This window comes from Meleagris gallopavo, chromosome 15 (assembly GCF_905368555.1).
Source record: "Meleagris gallopavo chromosome 15, MGAL_WU_HG_1.1, whole genome shotgun sequence".
In the NCBI taxonomy this organism is placed as follows: domain Eukaryota; kingdom Metazoa; phylum Chordata; class Aves; order Galliformes; family Phasianidae; genus Meleagris; species Meleagris gallopavo.
Window position 1 is genome coordinate 2,893,401 of NC_139418.1, and position 17,136 is coordinate 2,910,536.

General features: G+C 40.5%; 1 protein-coding gene across 1 annotated transcript in view; it reads right to left on the reverse strand.

Moving 5' to 3' along the window:
* The window catches only part of LOC100539369 (ran-binding protein 17), a 128,042-nt gene that overhangs the window by 15,793 nt on the left and 95,113 nt on the right, over positions 1–17,136 (reverse strand). Inside the window, 2 exon segments of the mRNA XM_085236427.1 lie at positions 11,378–11,516; positions 12,483–12,697. Of these exon segments, the coding sequence (XP_085092553.1) occupies positions 11,378–11,516; positions 12,483–12,697 (354 nt within the window).

Consider the following 17,136-nt stretch of genomic DNA (forward strand, 5'->3'; position numbering starts at 1 on the left):
CGCTGCTGCCGTTACACACGTGCGGGAAGAAGTGTGTGTGAGAGCAGGAATCGTATTTTTCATTAAGATAAGGTGGCTCTGACATAGTTATTTTGCTGATACAAATTACGCAACCGCAAAAACAATCAGAGTAATGATTAAATGCGGTTATGTACATGGGAGACTACTAGTGCAAATGTTAACATATTTAAATGGGTTCCCTTCATTAAAAAAAATTATATATGATATTAAACCATCAATCAAATCGAAACACTAGAGTCTAAACGTATTGTCACTGGTTAAAATAAATGACTTTGAGACTGAATTTTGGCTCACTCAATATGGTGCCTTTTCTGTTGCTTAGCCACCCAAGTCTCTGCTGGCTTGGGCTACAGCTGGTACATCTCCATCGCTTTCAATTAATAAAGAAAGTTATGATAGTATTGGATAACATTTCTAAATTGTGCTACGGGGTTGAAAACAGATGTCCCACTGAAAATGCCTCTCACTGTCGTATCAAAGCGTTCAAGCCTGCAGAAGCTGAGCACTCTGCTCCTGATTCAGCAGAGCCTCTGAGCACATTTCATTTTAAGCACAGGAACGGCTGCACCTGTGGGTTTGACTGTTCTTAAAATTAAGTATGTGCTCCAACACGTGGCTTCAGGTGCTCACTGCTCAGCGCCTGCACAGCTGACCTCTGTCAGCACAACCCAGATTTCTTTCTGTGATGTGCTCACACACAAGTAAGTGCTTCTGCATGGGTTTTTCTGCAGGAGGCATAAACGCACCTCCTCTTGGTCTTTTTATTTCAGTTACTGTGCATAGCTCTGCGCTTGCTGAATATGGCACTCAGGTCTATCTGAAAAACAAACATCACCAATTTTACTACAGAAAAGGGAAAAAAAAGAAGGTGGCACTTGATGATACGTTTTTACTCCAGCAATAACATGATTTTTCACTGCAACTACCATTTTACTTTCTGGTTTATGACTGCTACGCAGTGCTGCTGCGCTGCTTCACGCTGTGCACCTCTGTCACTTGCAGGAGTTGGACGTCACTGGCAGCTCTCAGCAGCCTGTTGAGGTTTCACCCATGAGCACAGAGCAGCACATCCCCTTATTACTGCCCTGCCTCACCCTTTCCACATCCCTGCCCCTGTTCCTTTGCTGCAGCCCTCCTCACCCACAGCCGACAAGCTGAACACGTCCCTGCTGCACGCTGGGTCTTGGCACAGGCACAGTGCACATCTAATGCAAACAACTGTACTATGTTTGAACACAGCAAAGAAAAAAAGTGCACGGGCTTATCTGCAAGCTTCTGCTGAAAATGATGCACAGAATACGACCAATGTGCAACACGCTGCCCCATTCCTTCCCATATACGTAAAGCCAGGAAAGGAAGGGGTCACCAAAATCTGTGGAGCCAATCCACCCTTCCACACCCAGCACAGGCTTACCCTAGTGATGGCTGTGCAAACAGGGTTATGTGCCCACCACTTGTGGCTCTGAGGGATGCTCGTCAGAACTATGGGTGAAAGATCCTACAAAACAGATTGGTTTTTGGAAAGAACTAGCCCAAATAGCACTCTTCCCTGCCAAAATTGAACGAACAGCTTAATGTGTACAGCTCTATGAGATGAGCACTAGAAGACACAGGTAACATCTTGAAACCCTCAAAATTACACTTTCATTCATAAAGTAGAGAAAACATCAGCTTCAACTGGTTTAGATGACATTGGAAAGTTGCTCCTGATGAGCAAGTGAGAGTAGGGGCCTTATAAAATTATTTATTAACATGCTTAAAGCACAACCCAATGTAGCAGCAATAGCTGAAAGTAATAAATTTCTATCCATTCATCTCAGGTTACTTTACACACATAAGTTCAGTTCAACTCTAAGATACAGACACAATGCTGTTGTGTGCAGATGAGACTCAGACTGAGCAGCTTGCCCTGGGAACGAAGCAAAAAGTAGAATCAAAGCCAAGAGCCACTGTTATGCTTTAAAAGGATGCTGGTCCTTACACCTAAATATGAAGTTGCTTTGCTCCTGGTTTCTATTGCTCCTGTCTTTGTACAGTCATACCTACTTACTAAAAAAAAAAAACAAAAAACAACCACCCAGAGTTGCTATGGGACGTTCCTAAGCAAACAAAATATGAATTAATAGGCTTTAATTATGCAAATCCACTACCCTAGAGACTGAAGATAAGCACCTTGGTCACAGACAACCACCTATTTACAGAACTGCATTCTGATGCCTCACCTAACAGTGAACGTGCTCAGCTGTAAAGCTTCTAAGCCAAACTCTGAAAGAACGCCTGTGCCATGTCAGGTACTGCTGAGAAACAGTAGGTGCCCACAGGTTCTGGGAGCCCCAGCACCTACGGCCAGCAGCTCCTCCTGCAACCCTGCACCAAGCAGCAGCCCCAGCCCCTCCTGCTGCAGAGAAGGATGCTTGCTCTGCTCCTGGCACAATGCTGCAGCAGCTCCCATGGTCCCAATGCTGGCACCGCGGCCCCAGAGCTCCGTGCCTGCCCCAGAGAATGATTCCCAGGCTTGCTTTGAGAAGAGCTCGAAGATCTCTGCTGCTTTCAAGGAGGAAAGCCGTGTGGTTGAGCAGACGGGACGAGCTGGGCGGCCGCTCCTCCAGTGCTGCAGGAGATTTTAATTACCCGACTACTTCCAGAGATCCAACTTGGAAAAAAAAAGAGTTCTAACTAGTAAATAATTGCAGTTATCACTGCATCAGTTTAGTTTAAAGAGCTGACAAACCTCTCTAAACTCAACGCACAATTAGTCATTAGGGTCTAGTTTTTCAGCACTGTTAAGCAATTTGTAACCCATTGCTTTTAATAGGGTTATGCATTACTTAACCGACACAGATGTCTTGAAAACCGAAACCGCTGGTTATGAAGCAGCAACCTTGTTCGTGAGCTGCCAAGATAGTCAGATCATCTCTAAAACCAGTGTTTAATGGCCAGCCGATGAATAATCAATGTCTCACTTTTCATCCGAGTGTGAAAATGAGAATAATCTAATCCATCGTCCCTCTGGTAAAACGTGAGGCCCTGGGTTCCGTTTCTATTCAGGGCTGATTTATAACCCAATGGAAACCTGATGTAAACATATGATCAATGAGGCCCATCATTGCTGATAATAACCCCCAACCGGCCCACTCCCTCATCTCAAAAGCCATCCCTTTAGGCTATTAGTTTCGTCCAGCTAATCCTCTCTACTATTTCTGCCTGCTGCTTTTACCTCGGCCATCCGTTCAGTCCGGCAGACTCAGAAGTAATTTTATACGCAGCAGAGAGCGGGTGGAATTGATTTTTCACTCAGTGCTCGGTTCCCATCTGAATAATTATCAATTTTACTGCCTCATAAAGGGAAGAGTCAAAATTTCAAATCAATTCAAAAGAGCTTCTGAGACTATAGAAACTGTGCACGAGAATAAAGGTCAAAGTTGTCAGTGACCTCGGGAGATGATGTCAGATATGAGTACACTGAGCAGTTGACATCAGAGGCACTCAATATGATATGACTAGTGCTAATGCAAATCATATTTATGCTGACTACTGGAGACCAGCCATTAATATTTAAAAGAGTTTGTGAAAGCCTGCATTCAAAATAAATATAACGTATTCCACAGAATCTGAAGTTAATAAAGACAGATCACTGCCTGGTCATATGCTGTGAAGTGAAAGATTACTGTGTATTAACAGACAAGGTACTGCATTAAGATTGCCACAAATGCAGACAAGCCCAGAGCCTGGGCTGCTGTTCTGTCATTTAAGCTGGAATCACGGCACGCACGGTGCTGAGTAATTTGACATATCCAAATGCTGACTTCATTGCTAGCTCTTATGACACCCCTATTCAGCAAGTAAAACATGAGCACGTGTAAGGCGGCAAGGGAATCACCATATTTTGATAATGATGTCAATAATAAACATCATTAATATTCCCCCACCATGCAATTTAATGCCAAGGACGTCCTAGTTACTTTTCACCTTCAATTAGGACCAGAAAACAAATGCAACGAGAACCACGTGGTGACGGCGACTGTGTGCCAGCTTCTATCAAAATGACAGCATATCTATTAGGGCAACACAAAGATGACCACAGACATTTGCATTTTGTTAATAACTTACAAATTCGCTAAAAGCTTCCAGACCTGTGAAACATGGCTCCTGAAGCAGCAGCTTTGCAACCACATGAGGAATCCCACATCTTCCAAGAGTTGAATGAGATTTCAAGGGAATGTGGCATGGAGCAAATGAGAAGATACAAAGCTAAGAACATCTTCACCTTCTCTTAATGCACTCAGGCTACGGTGAACTGGACTGTAGTGGGAAGGGGAAATCTTTCTTGAGTGCTGCAGCAATCACTTCCTTTCCACAAGTGTGGGATTTAATTTCTATTGTATTCACCTTTAACTGAAAAATCCATGACTCACCTAGTGTGAAATAAAGCATTTGCACTCAAGAGTATACAGCTACTCAATTTAACATTTCATTATGGAAGTGTGCGGCTGAATGCTCCTACAACACTTTCAGAGAACTTTCCTTACCATTTTTTAAAAATAGAAATGCAATGATTATCTTGACACACCTCATTTTAGGAATGAACGTGGAACACAAAGTTTTAAGGCATTGTACAGCCAAGCATCTATGGTTTCCAGTACGACAGAAAATATCTTCAGCCTTTGGTTGTCATGAGAACACAGCTGAAGCTGCCCTGGGTTGCATGCCAGCCTAGGGAGATTTGCTCTGCTACTGAATCATCAATGCTACCCTGGTGTGCAGTAACAAAGGGTTCAGAAATCAGGAATATTCCTAAATGTGATAATGCTCCAGAGAAAAATCCAGTAATTCACCTGCTGTAGAACTTTTGGGTTATGCTGCATGAAATTAAGCAATCTTTGTCCATTCTGTGAAGTTTCTGTACACCACAGAGCCTTGCTGCCCTCTTAAACTACATGCTTGAAGAGCTACGTGACAGTGTAGTCTAAACTAGCACAACAGCTGGAAGAGACGACTGTATCTGAGTAAAAAATGAAACGGCTTTGAATTCTTTTCCATGAAATAACAAATAATTACATTTTACAGTACTCAGAAAGCTCAAATTTAAAGATCTATTTGACGTTAGCCTAAATGATACACCATCATGCCTGGTCTTGGTATATGAGATCAGTTTTGAACGTTACTTTTAACAACACATGGTATGAAACCTTCGCCATATTAAACTTTTCAGGCTTTTGAAACCCAACATTCTGTTTTGATCCACTTACTGAAGAAGTGAGGTTCAATCAGTAGAGCTGCTCTCTGGCTTTTTCCTGAGCAGCACAGTGTTTCTCTGCCCCCAAGAGCTTACAGTCAAAGTCAGGTGGGAAATAACAGAAAGAGGCCACACCACGTAGTGACAGGGTGAGCACGGAGCAGCCAAGTGGTCACTCCAATTAACAATTAGCAATTCAAGGAGATTAAAACAGATTACACCTGGCTTTCAACAACACCTCTGCAGTGACTAACCAACAGTTCAAAAACGTCCCTAAGACAGCAAGGACACCGCTGAAAAGCAGAAGCAAAAGCCACTTCATACCATTACTCAGTGTTTCTATAAGTAAGGGAGATTAAGTGCATAAGCCTATTTGCAGAGTAAATATGTCTGCCTGATTTATGTAAGTTATTTTGTTGCTAGGTGTTGCCTGCTGTGCTGCTGCTGCTGCGAAAGAGGATTCTGTTCACTTTTGTGCCTCAGCATGGCGATAGCAGTGTGCCGGTCCTCATTTCTCAAGCGCTCTCCTGGCCTTCCTCCTGTCGATAAAAGTGAGCCCTTTCCCCTTTCCCAGCTGCTGTCTCCTCCTGGCCTGACACCTGAGGTGCTCCTTGGCCCCAGACCAGCGGCTGTGACTTCCCCATAGAGAGCTGTGCTGTGCCCAGCTCCAGTGCTGCAGTCCTGGTCAGAGCCACGTTATTAAACCACTGCTGTCCCTCATCGTGCCACCACCAGCTGAAGCTCCTTGTGCACACAGTGCTTTAAACGTGCTGGGTGCAAGGCTTAGCCAGAGCTGATAACCCTACAACTGCAAATGTCAAATCCAAGTGAGCGGAGCGTTTAGGCCCCCATCCAGCTCCTACTGACTTCAGCTACAACTTGTCCAGGCCTTTCATAGTTCACAGCATTTATTTTAGATGGGCCACTGGAGTAAGAGATGTGTGGGGGTTGCAAAAGGAATTAAACTGTTAAAATGCTCATTCTGAGGGAAAAGGGATTAGAAGGATCCAATTAAATGTACCTTGAATTCTTTAAACTCCGCTAATTTGGAGGCCTGCCAACCTTGCAGTGTTCATTTCAACACATCCCTCTGGACACCCAAGTATTTTGATCTGTGCTTGCTTAACTCCTTAAGCTCTGTGCTGGCATTATTAACTCTTTGCTATCTATAAACCACTTGCATTTTGCTAAAATTGTTTTGAAATAAATGCTGAAGAAACATTTGCTGGCAATGAAGCACAGAAGGTCTCCTAAGACTCGATCCTCCAAAGCTCCTGGCTGACTTAGCAGCAGGAGCTGAAATCTGTCAAACTGCTCACAGGAACAAGCTCCAGAGTCTCCATTGGTCTCCACTGGCCCAGTGGGCTTACTAGGACCTAATTCAACAGAGCAGGATCTGAAGAAATGTCACCCACACAAAACCATGTTCAGAGATGCCAAAGTAAAGACTGGAACCTGGCACCCATCGTGTTCTGAACCAGAACGGTCCTGCATATAAACTAGAAATGCAATTCATGGTGGAATTGAATCACCATCAATAACAAGTGAGAGACTTGAAAATACATATTTCATAGGAGGGCTCTGCTGTATTTCTAAACCAGTGCTTAACTCTATTTCTTTTTAAATTGAATAATACAAAGTAAATCACTATCATCGGTTTACAAAACAGCAGTAGTTCTAAACATGCTGATACTGTACAAGCAGATATTTTACATTCGACAGTAAGTGATTTTAGCAGGACAGCAGACAGGTCTATGCTATCATTTGCTCATGAGAATCTGATATGAGTGTTAAGAGCTACTTAAATTTGCCCATAACTATATATCAAATATGCTTCCCTATGCTCATTTTTCCTTTTGATTGCAAGGATATAAGAGACAGGGAGCGTCAAGCAAACTCCCTTGAATGACTCTTCTGGGCATGTGGAACCTTGTGCTGGAGCAGAAGAGCGCTCTCACTAAATCTTAGTGAGACAAGCAAGGCAACCAAATAAATAGAACAAACTAGAGCAACGAGGAGCTACCGATTCCAGGCGATGGTCAGAAGAAATGATGGAGAAGACATAATAAGGATAGAATAATAAAAGACACTGAGGTAAAAGCTTGGAGTAATCAGGAAAAAATGCAGTCAAACCACATTTCTCATTTCTGGTCAACTCAGCTCTACTGTCTGTGCACTGATCATTTGGACTGGGAAATAAGCAGGCCGTGGTTACAGCACGTGGCTGCAGCCAGAACCAGCCTCATGTGTGCAGCTGGGGTCCAGCAGCAGTTCAGCAGCCCTGTAGGCAAAACCAAGTGAGAGCCAGTTTGCTGATAGGTGCTGGTGCTGGGGAGGAGATAGGGATGACAATTCTGGTGTCGGTCACCGTCATGTTAACCTGGCTCCTTTAATTTCTTCTTTGCCAGCATGTATTCATTTGACATTATCAATGCTGATTTTACATGCATTTTTTTCCTTTAATTACCTCCGTGTTTTTGCATTATGTGTGCCATTCCAATTATCCATTAGCTCAAGCAAGTGGAAGTAGAGTTTTTATGTTAGAATGAGTTATACTATTTAAGAAAAAGCGAACAAAGAAACCAAGCAACTTTTGGTGTGAACAATATGACCACAGCATGCTGAAGGGGAATTATTTCTGAACAGCTTAATGGCATTACTGAATCTCTGCAAATTAGAAGATTTTGTTTTGTTTTTCACATAAAGGTAAGGAGAGGGAGTTAAGTGATGCTTTCCCTGTCTATCAATTGCTTGCAGTTCAATACTGGCATTATTTGCCTTTGAGACTAAACCTAGAAAGTAAATGGATTTAGCAATTTAACATCTAAATTAGGCAGCAAGACAGAAAAAATGTTTTGCTTTTTTCCTCAATGAATAGCACACTACACTATTAATCATACAAGAATTAGAAAAGCTTTGCAGAGATTAGTGACAGTATGCCAGGAGGACTACATTAAAAGGCTCTGATCCACTGAGTCAGCTGTGAAAAAGCCAGGTAAACACTTTAGAAGAGAACTATTGGAGTGTTTATCCTTGCAATAAAAGCTTAGATGAGGGCTTCCATTACAGCTGATTTACTGCTAGGGCCCTCCAAAGGAATACATATTCCTTCACAGTATTTATGAAGTGTGGAATCAAGCAAGGTATTTACTCAGAAACAAAATGAGCACTCCTCAGAAATAAGGATTTGGGGAATGTTTATCCTACAGTTGACAACAGTGAGAATCTCAAAGCTTTCACATATGTAAAGGGAATAGAGAAAAAGGCAGATATGTTTTTTTTTCTGCTGTCAAATAGGGAGATCTCCCAGTATTTGATTTTTAAAACAAAAAGCCAGCTATTTTGTTTTTATAAACATTTCTGAAGATGACTTATATGTTCTAATCAGCTTAGAATACAATTACCTCCCTGATGATTTATAGCCTTTGAGCTATAAGACAACATTCTTATGCCACTGATGTAAGAGGCAATACCTGGACAGACTAACATGCCTATTTGCTAAGGGCAGGAAGGATGCATGTAATCAACTAACGCCTAAGAAATAAATTTGTATTTCACGGACTGACAAGTGGAAATGCTCCAAACACCAAGATTTTACAAGGGATAAAAGATTTAGAAGAATGAATCTTAACAAAGTGCAGAGGTAACAAACTCTGAGATGATACCAAAATGCCAAGTTAAGAGCTACAAACTCTTAGAGAGTCCACCTGGACGTGGCACTGTGACAGTGTGGGAAAATCATGCACTACTGAAGTAAAACTTCTGGACTATAAATGAGGAATTGAATGGTCTACATCAGCACCAATTGTTGAAACATTCAGTGTTAAGAAGCATGATACTGAGGAAAAGTAATCCCTTCATAAGCCAACACAACAAGTAAAACAAGAAGCATTTTCTAGCTGACTAATTATGATAAGAATTACTTCTGACATGTAAGAAACGTTCACAGAGATGAAGGGCTGCATTGGCATTTAGGTGGAATAAAGAACTGTTTTAGAAAACCAGAGAACGTGAGTGGAAAGTCCAGGAAAAATATGGTGGGATCCTAAAGGTGGTGGCAGTAACCAAGCAGGACCAGCCCTGCAGTCCAAGCTCCTGCTGACAACAGGGCCAAAATCAGACAGGTTGCTCCAGATACCTGGAAATATCTTCAAGGACAGAAGCTCCACATCCTCTACAGGCAACACGCAAACAGCCGGCTCTGACTGACAGGCAGACCTGGCACGTCTCAAAGATGAAAAATGACTCTGAGGGAATCAGAGTGAAGAAAGAAGAAAGAATGAACACAGAGAACAATAGCTTCTGATGGACTGCACGGAGCTTCAGTGAAGTTTAAAAAACCCCACAAGCCTAACTACTTTTAGTCTTGCAATTTGTATTTATTTTAGGTGCTTCAAGAGAAAGGAACACGCTGGCCAAGCAATGTAAGGTTTACAAAACGTGAGTTAAATTTTTTGTTGATACTTTTTTCAGAAAAGAAAACATTCCTAAAAGTCATTCCTCATGATTCAACTCCCAGATACCTAAAGCACAAAACTTTACAACCACAATTGAAAACAGACACTTTTCTTATTCCTCCCGTCTGCCTCGAGAGGGAGATCAACACTTTTTGAGAGGGGGAAAGTAAACGTAGCACATGAAGGCTGAAGCTTATATAGCTTTTAAATGTTCTCCTCTTTTACATGAATTCAAATTGGATTTCAAAGAGATGGTTAAAGTAAACTTGGTATGGTAGTGAATTATTAAAATGAATATATCCAATATCTCAAATGGAAGAGATGTGGTGTGGAGTAATGGGGTTGAGGAACGCGGCATACTAAACTGGTAGTTGTAGTTGTCTGTCAAACAAACACTGAGTACAACACATCCATTTGCAAACAATCAACAGGCAGCCTCACAGCAGAACCAGCCTATAGGCATAAACTGCTGTACCATCATTACAGGTGACAAAGCACTCAAAATATCTGTGAGAAGATGGATTTCAGCATTATATAATAAAGTGACCTGAATACTACTTTACTGCTGTTGCTTAGCTATTCACTACCCATTTTCTTCCTAAGAGTGGTTTCCCTCTTGCAGCAAAAACTGCTGAATGTGTTTAACATAGCAAATGCTTTGTGAGTCTCAGTGCATTCATGCATTCCTGTGGGGCTTGACTGACACTTGGCAGTAATGAGAAACGCTAGCTATTATGGAGCAACATCCATACACACTAATGTTACACGTTTCTATTTTTTCCCTTAATAACCACCCTAATCAATACATACTACTGTAGGGTTTTAAAGAATTTCTCAGTCAAACACCATACAAATGCATGCTATTCTCAGCTCATCAGGACTCAACTACGTATTTTTTCTTCTCCCAAATGCCCAGTCTTGTCATCCATATTCCAAATGAATTTAAGTTACCAAAAAAGAAAACCCACCAGAACCCCAAATATTCAGATAGTCATCTGGTTGAAAAACATGCAATAAATTGTGCAAGAGAATAAAATGAATTGCAATCAGACTGCTGCATTTTTACTGTTACTCCAAGTATGCTCCTGTTACTCTGATTCCACTCTAAAGCACGTTCAAGAAGTCCTGAATAATTAAAAATCTTATTTCTTTTTTCCACTTACGAAGATATCTTTAAACTTCCCCAATCATATCACAGCAGTGCAGAATAAGCATTTTTTTTAATAGAACAGCTATGTTGAGCAAATAAAAACAAACCCTGGCAGATTCCTGTACATGTACTGACAAATATATTTTACTTCTGAGTAACAAACGTATGAATTTTCAATACCAGAGGCACCTTAATAATTTTAGCCATTCCAGTTTTTAAGAAAAATATTTTAAATATTAAAAATATTTTAAAAATACCACTATAGTAACCAACAAGTTAGATGTTCAAAATAACTCATCTCTGTTAACCAAAATAGACACATTCTTAAAATGTTCAAAACCTTCCACTGATGTTTACTGTCCTGTTTAAGATACAAAGAATGTGATAATATGGTATGAGCTACTTTGGAAATCTCTCCATTTACTTCAGAAATTGCAAATAAGCCTTAACCACAGCTAACAATTGTAATTCAACCTATAATTTCTTCTTCAGCAGTGCGTGAACAACTCTTACCTAGAGCAGTGAGTCCTCCAGACACTGAGGTAAGGATATAGATCAGGACACAAGGCTCTAAGCTGGTAATGAAATCCATGTGATCTTGGGTCAGACGTTCCAAAAGTGGGTAATAAGACTGGCTTGGTTTTCAGTATTGCTGAAAATGTAAGAAGTGTACGTTAATAATAAATATGGACACCTGCATTAACTAATATTAATGACATTAGCAAATTACAGAAGATCATATTTTTATGATGTGTTAAATTGTAATTTAGCCATTAAATCAGAACATTTATATAGAAAAAATATCTTTGTGTCCTTGGTAAACTGCTACTTTTCCAATTTCCACAGGATATAAACTACTAATTTAAAACAACCTCTAGATAGTATTGCCTTGCTTTGACATTCAACATAGCCTTCAGTCTAGAAAAAGGAGTGTAACAGGCTGCTCAGCGTGTCAGCTAGACAGGATTGGTGCTTGTATCTCACCTTCTGCAGGAAATCTCACTGGGATTTATCACAGACTTCCCCCAAATTATCTCAGAGATGTGTTTTTTGTGCTTAAGTGAGTTCCTGTAACAGGCTCTGCACAGGCAAAAGCACCCGCCTGCTTCTTTGGCACAATGAGCAAGCTTACTCTTAAGGACCTGTGTTGAAGACATGTATTTCTGGATGGCTAGGAATGTGTAAAATGCCTGCACTTCACCACACAACCAATAAACAGGTCTTCACTGAGAGAAGCTTTTCCAGTTCTAAGGATTTTCTTCTTGTGATAGGCACAAACCTGGATATTAACCATCTCTAGCTATCCCAAATTTGTCTCTTCCAGCAAGAAAATGACAGTTCTGAACAAAACATGGAAAAGAACAAAATTCAGCATTTTTCTTTTTTTTTTTTTCCCCCCAGAAAAGTTTAAAGAAAATCCTGGTAAAGCTCCCCTTTCACATGGCAGTTATATCACCCCTCTATTTTAGATGTCTCAATGTAAATCAATCCAAGTAATCAAACTGAGAAATGCATGTGAGCTGTTGTAGATCCCTCTGTCTCATCATAGCAATATAAAGCCTGTGGTGGTGTTATTTCATATTTCACAAAAAGACTCCCAAGATGAGTAATTGCTTACTAGCAAGTCGCCGAGGGATGCTGAAAGCAGCGTTCTGACAAAGGCCTGACGTACGCTGTCAAAGTGGTTGTCCCCATACAACTCGAAGAAGCCAAAGCGGATATAATTTCCACATAAGGCAGATTTGAGTGCAGAGTAACAGATGGAAACGCCCCTGAGTTTCAGCGGATAAACCTGATCTTCTGACAAAGTCCCAAGAGACAGGATCTGATCACCTGCTTTCATAAAAAGAAAGAAAGAAAGAAACTTCTGTAAGCAGCTGCAAATCTACAATATTTTGATGGCACTAAGCCCATATTTTGTCTTTATTTTCATTACTATTTGGAAGGAAAAATTGTTTCTGCATTTACAGTAAAATAACTGTTCAGTAAGCATGACTAGATCTTAAAAGTCACCAGGGAATTAATATGCAAAAATTGAAATATACACTGTGGAATTCCTGCCATTGATTTACACCCAGACCGTGGCTGAGTCTATCAGCATGCACTCATCATCTCAACAGAGCTGCAACACACGGTTTTATAGTTGCTCACGCTGCAGCAAAGCCTGGTTTTGATCCATTACCATGATGGTCTCTTGGGATGGCTGCTGATGTATACACACACTAAATACATCCCTCAGAAAACAAATATGTCCATTACAAAAGCCTCTATTTTACCAGTCACAGATGGGAATGACTTTTTAATTAAAATCCATGTTTAAAATGTAAAAATAACAGCTAACTGTAAATATTTGCTGTTGCCACTACCAGGCAATAGTAGTGGCTTTTGGATCCACCGTGCAGCAGCGCAGCAGATCCCACTGCACTGCTCTGTACAAATCTGATTATTCACAGGCTTTCATCACCAAGTTTTTTAAAGGCTCTTGTCATAACATCATCTTATTTTCACAGCATCCCAGTTTTAGTTTGTCTTCATGAGAAAAGTGCATTAAAAAGAAGTAATTAATGAAATGGAGCTAAAAGAGTTGGATGAACAAAGCTGAGATTGAGTGCTTCATCTCCACCATGAAAGCCTGTGAATAAGCAGCCTCACCTGGTGCTGACTGTGGTAAGCCTGGCAGGTGCAGAAGCTAACCTGGGCTTCACTGTTAGTACTCAACAAGAGTTCATTCTTTTTAATTCTAACCGGATGAAAATAACACAAACTCAGGTATTTTTAAAAGACTTCCTACAAATAGAAATACACAGATCTGTGTCTGCAGATCAGGTGCTTGATTTGCCTGCTATCTAACCGAGCTGTCATGGCCATTCTGGCACCTTGGAACACGGAGCAGCAGGTGACCTGCACCATTCCCTGCTCACAATTCCAAACACATCTGAGAGAGGTATTTGTGAGAGCCCGTTTTCCTTCTATAACAGGCAATTGAAATATACTGCTGAAAAACTTGCATCACACATCACCCATCTCAGGTCGCACATCATTGTTTAATACAAATTAAGAGTTATTAGGCTTGATATTAAACAGTCTCTCCACAACTGTCCTTCCTACCCATGCTAATTTTCACCTTAATTTTTTTTCTTAACATTATTGATCGTTGCAAATTAGAAATTTACATCACATAATTGGCAAAGTACACACTGAAGTATCACTCCTTGGTGCTGTTCATGCAAACAGGGAGAAAGGCACGCGATACCGTTTAAAACATTAATGTTCTTCACCACTCTAGCAAGTACAAAGCACTTTATCCATCAGGTTTTAACAGAAGTGCAGACTTAAAGGACTGGGAGTACAATCAGGGATTACTTTGAAGTAGTAGCCAGGATTTGGAAGAGTTGGAATGGCATCACTGGAGTTAGGGAAGGGAAGAGAAAATCAACTTGGAAATTAGCTTGGAAAGATGGTCACTTAGAATCAGAATTTAAAAACAATTAATACTTCTGCATGAAAATGCTTTCAATACTGTAAATGACCATAGAAGCACCTGAAGGCTACAGACATGAACATAATGCGAGAGGGGAAGAGGCTGAATTCCAATGACTGCTACTGGATAAAAATTCATTTGAGATGGTGTCAGATCCATTGTACTAAGAATGACCTGCATCCAAAAGCTCCTCTTCAAAAAGTTAAACACAGTAAAATGTAAAGAACGTCTTCTACTGTACTTGGATATGTTTACTGTAATACTTCTTATTTATATATAATCAGGAATGCAATTAAAATAAAGGTCCTACAGGTGCCCATTTAAGACATCCCAGTCAGATCATTAGTATTATTATAATCCCTCTTTTTGACACGACTGAGTCCACTTAATGAGAAGTTTAAGGAATTTCCAATTCTGCAACAGTTAACCAACCAGCCAGTCAGCATGTGAGATGAGGAGGACAGGCACACACCATTTTTGAAAGCCACTACGTAAACCAGCGTACAACTGCTAAGACAAAAACGTGTCAGAAAGGTAAGTGTGCTGTAGGATACCTTGTCTGGTTTTGTCCACTCCTAAGTTTGCTACTGAAAATGTTCAATAACACCAATAGATACCAAACTTCAGAACTTCAGACGAAGTTCTCGATCCAAGGAAACAGCCCTCGAGCCACAGCTGATCAATCCATGGCACCATGAAATCCTAGCTCCTTCAAGAGCTCAGCGTGATATGCAACAATAGATGGAAAGAGATGTCAAGGAGGCAATTATGTACTGTATATAGAAATTAATTGGAAGTTGATGGAAAAATGGAATGATGAGGAAGGATGTTGAAAAAAACTTTAGGAATTCATGCTTGGGAGCATGAATTATAGGAGTTACTCCACAGCTGATCTTCTAGCATTTTTATTACTTCATAAAAAAAACAAGCAAAAAAATCACGGGATGATTATAGCCTTAAATCCATTTATCAGCACAACACATTCCATCTAGAAGGGCACCAACCCAGCCTCACCCCAGGCAGCTCTGGCAGGGAGGAATTCAGTGCCCATCCTCTCTAATGAAAACACTGAGAAGAATTAGTGACTAGTGCAAGATTAAAAGCTGTTTTTTGCAAGTGAATGGAGTCTACAGAGAACTGTTCTGCGTTCATGGACTCATTTTAAAAGGGCCTAAGAGTAGGAACAGCTCATTTCAAATTAGCAGCAGAGGTGAGAGACCTTGTGGTCCCTGCTACCAGTGCCCCCAGCCATCAGCCTACAAGTCAGTAGACACCGTGCTGCAACAGACTGGTGCTTTAGCATTAGTTATTGAAAAAAAAATATCAAGTGCGGTGCTATGCCTGACCAGATGAAAAAGAAGAATGTTCTACACGTAACATTTAGCAGGAGCTTCAGGGGAGTATTTTCACGCACCACGGATACTACTGAACGTAAAGGAATTTACTGAAGGACTTGGGATCGGGTCAAGAACAGCTACTGAGGGTCTGCTGACATTTATAATCCTCACAGCAGAAGACTGAAATGCAATTTCATAAACGACTGTTATAAGAAATGATTTAAGGAACTTAAATCACCATAAAAATGACCTTCGATGTAAAGAATTTTTAGATGGTATTTGAAATTCACAGCTCCTGTCAGAATGAAAACTGCAGAAACTTTCAGAGTTACTACTGAGGATTAAAAAGTCAAATAAAAAGACAGCTTAGGCCAAATTCTTAACGTAGGAGAAACAGAATAATGCAAAACCTTAAAAATAGGCCAAGTTTCAAAATTAATAATAATTTTTAATATAACTTTTTGCCTTGCATTTCACAGCAATATGTTACGTACAAAGTATTATAAACTCCTTCAGCTCAGAGATGATACAAGATTACTGCAGGAGTTAGAAAAAGAATTTTAAAGATACTGGGTGACACTGGTATATAGGAAATTAGTGTCTGTGTTTGGCCGGCAGTGTCAGCATCTCAGCACTTTGGGAAGAAGGAGCTGTAGGAAAAATGTGTGTGCATGCATAGGAGGAAGACAAAGCCAGCTACAAAACATCTCGGGATGCTCTGACCGAAGATAACATCGCCGTGCCTCAGAATCCCACAGGCAATATGCTCCAGAGCTCTTTGCACAGCTCATTCCCTCAACCCTCCTAGATGTGGGAGCATGTCAGGACAGGCAGCTTCTCTTTCATGCTCTCGCTTAATTGCTTTTACAGTAGGAGCTATAATACAGAGATGATTTCCTTACGGCTGAGTTTCCGTTAAGCAGGGCATGTTCTAGAATTCAGTTCAATAAGCAGCATTGGTAATAATGCAACCAAATAATGTTTTAAAGCGTCAATTGGATTAAGTTATAAAAAAACAAACTTCGGTAAGCTTAAGCAGAGGTTGTGAAAACTTACCATATTTATAGAGGGAAAAATAATGTTTCTTGTCGTTTTCACTTTCATATTTTTTATTATTCACTACTGCCCCATAAAGATGAGTTTTGAATGCATGCCTTCCACGTGTTCAGAATGCTAGGGCAGGATGGCAAAGTGGCCATATATAGGAAACAAAAGGAAAACATGAATCATAAAGATGAGAGCAAACTTCAAAAACTAATTTTTAAAGCCTCCAGAACAACAAAACATGCATTAAAACCTCTCAAAACAGCACAAGCAGCATGAATAATGCCAAGATAAATTTGCCAAAAGAAAAAGATGATGAAATCTGAGTCAGTAATGAAGAACAATATATTATGGAAGCAGCATTGCAGGAGAGAGGACAACAGAGGAACAGCAATTGAGAACTGTGAGCA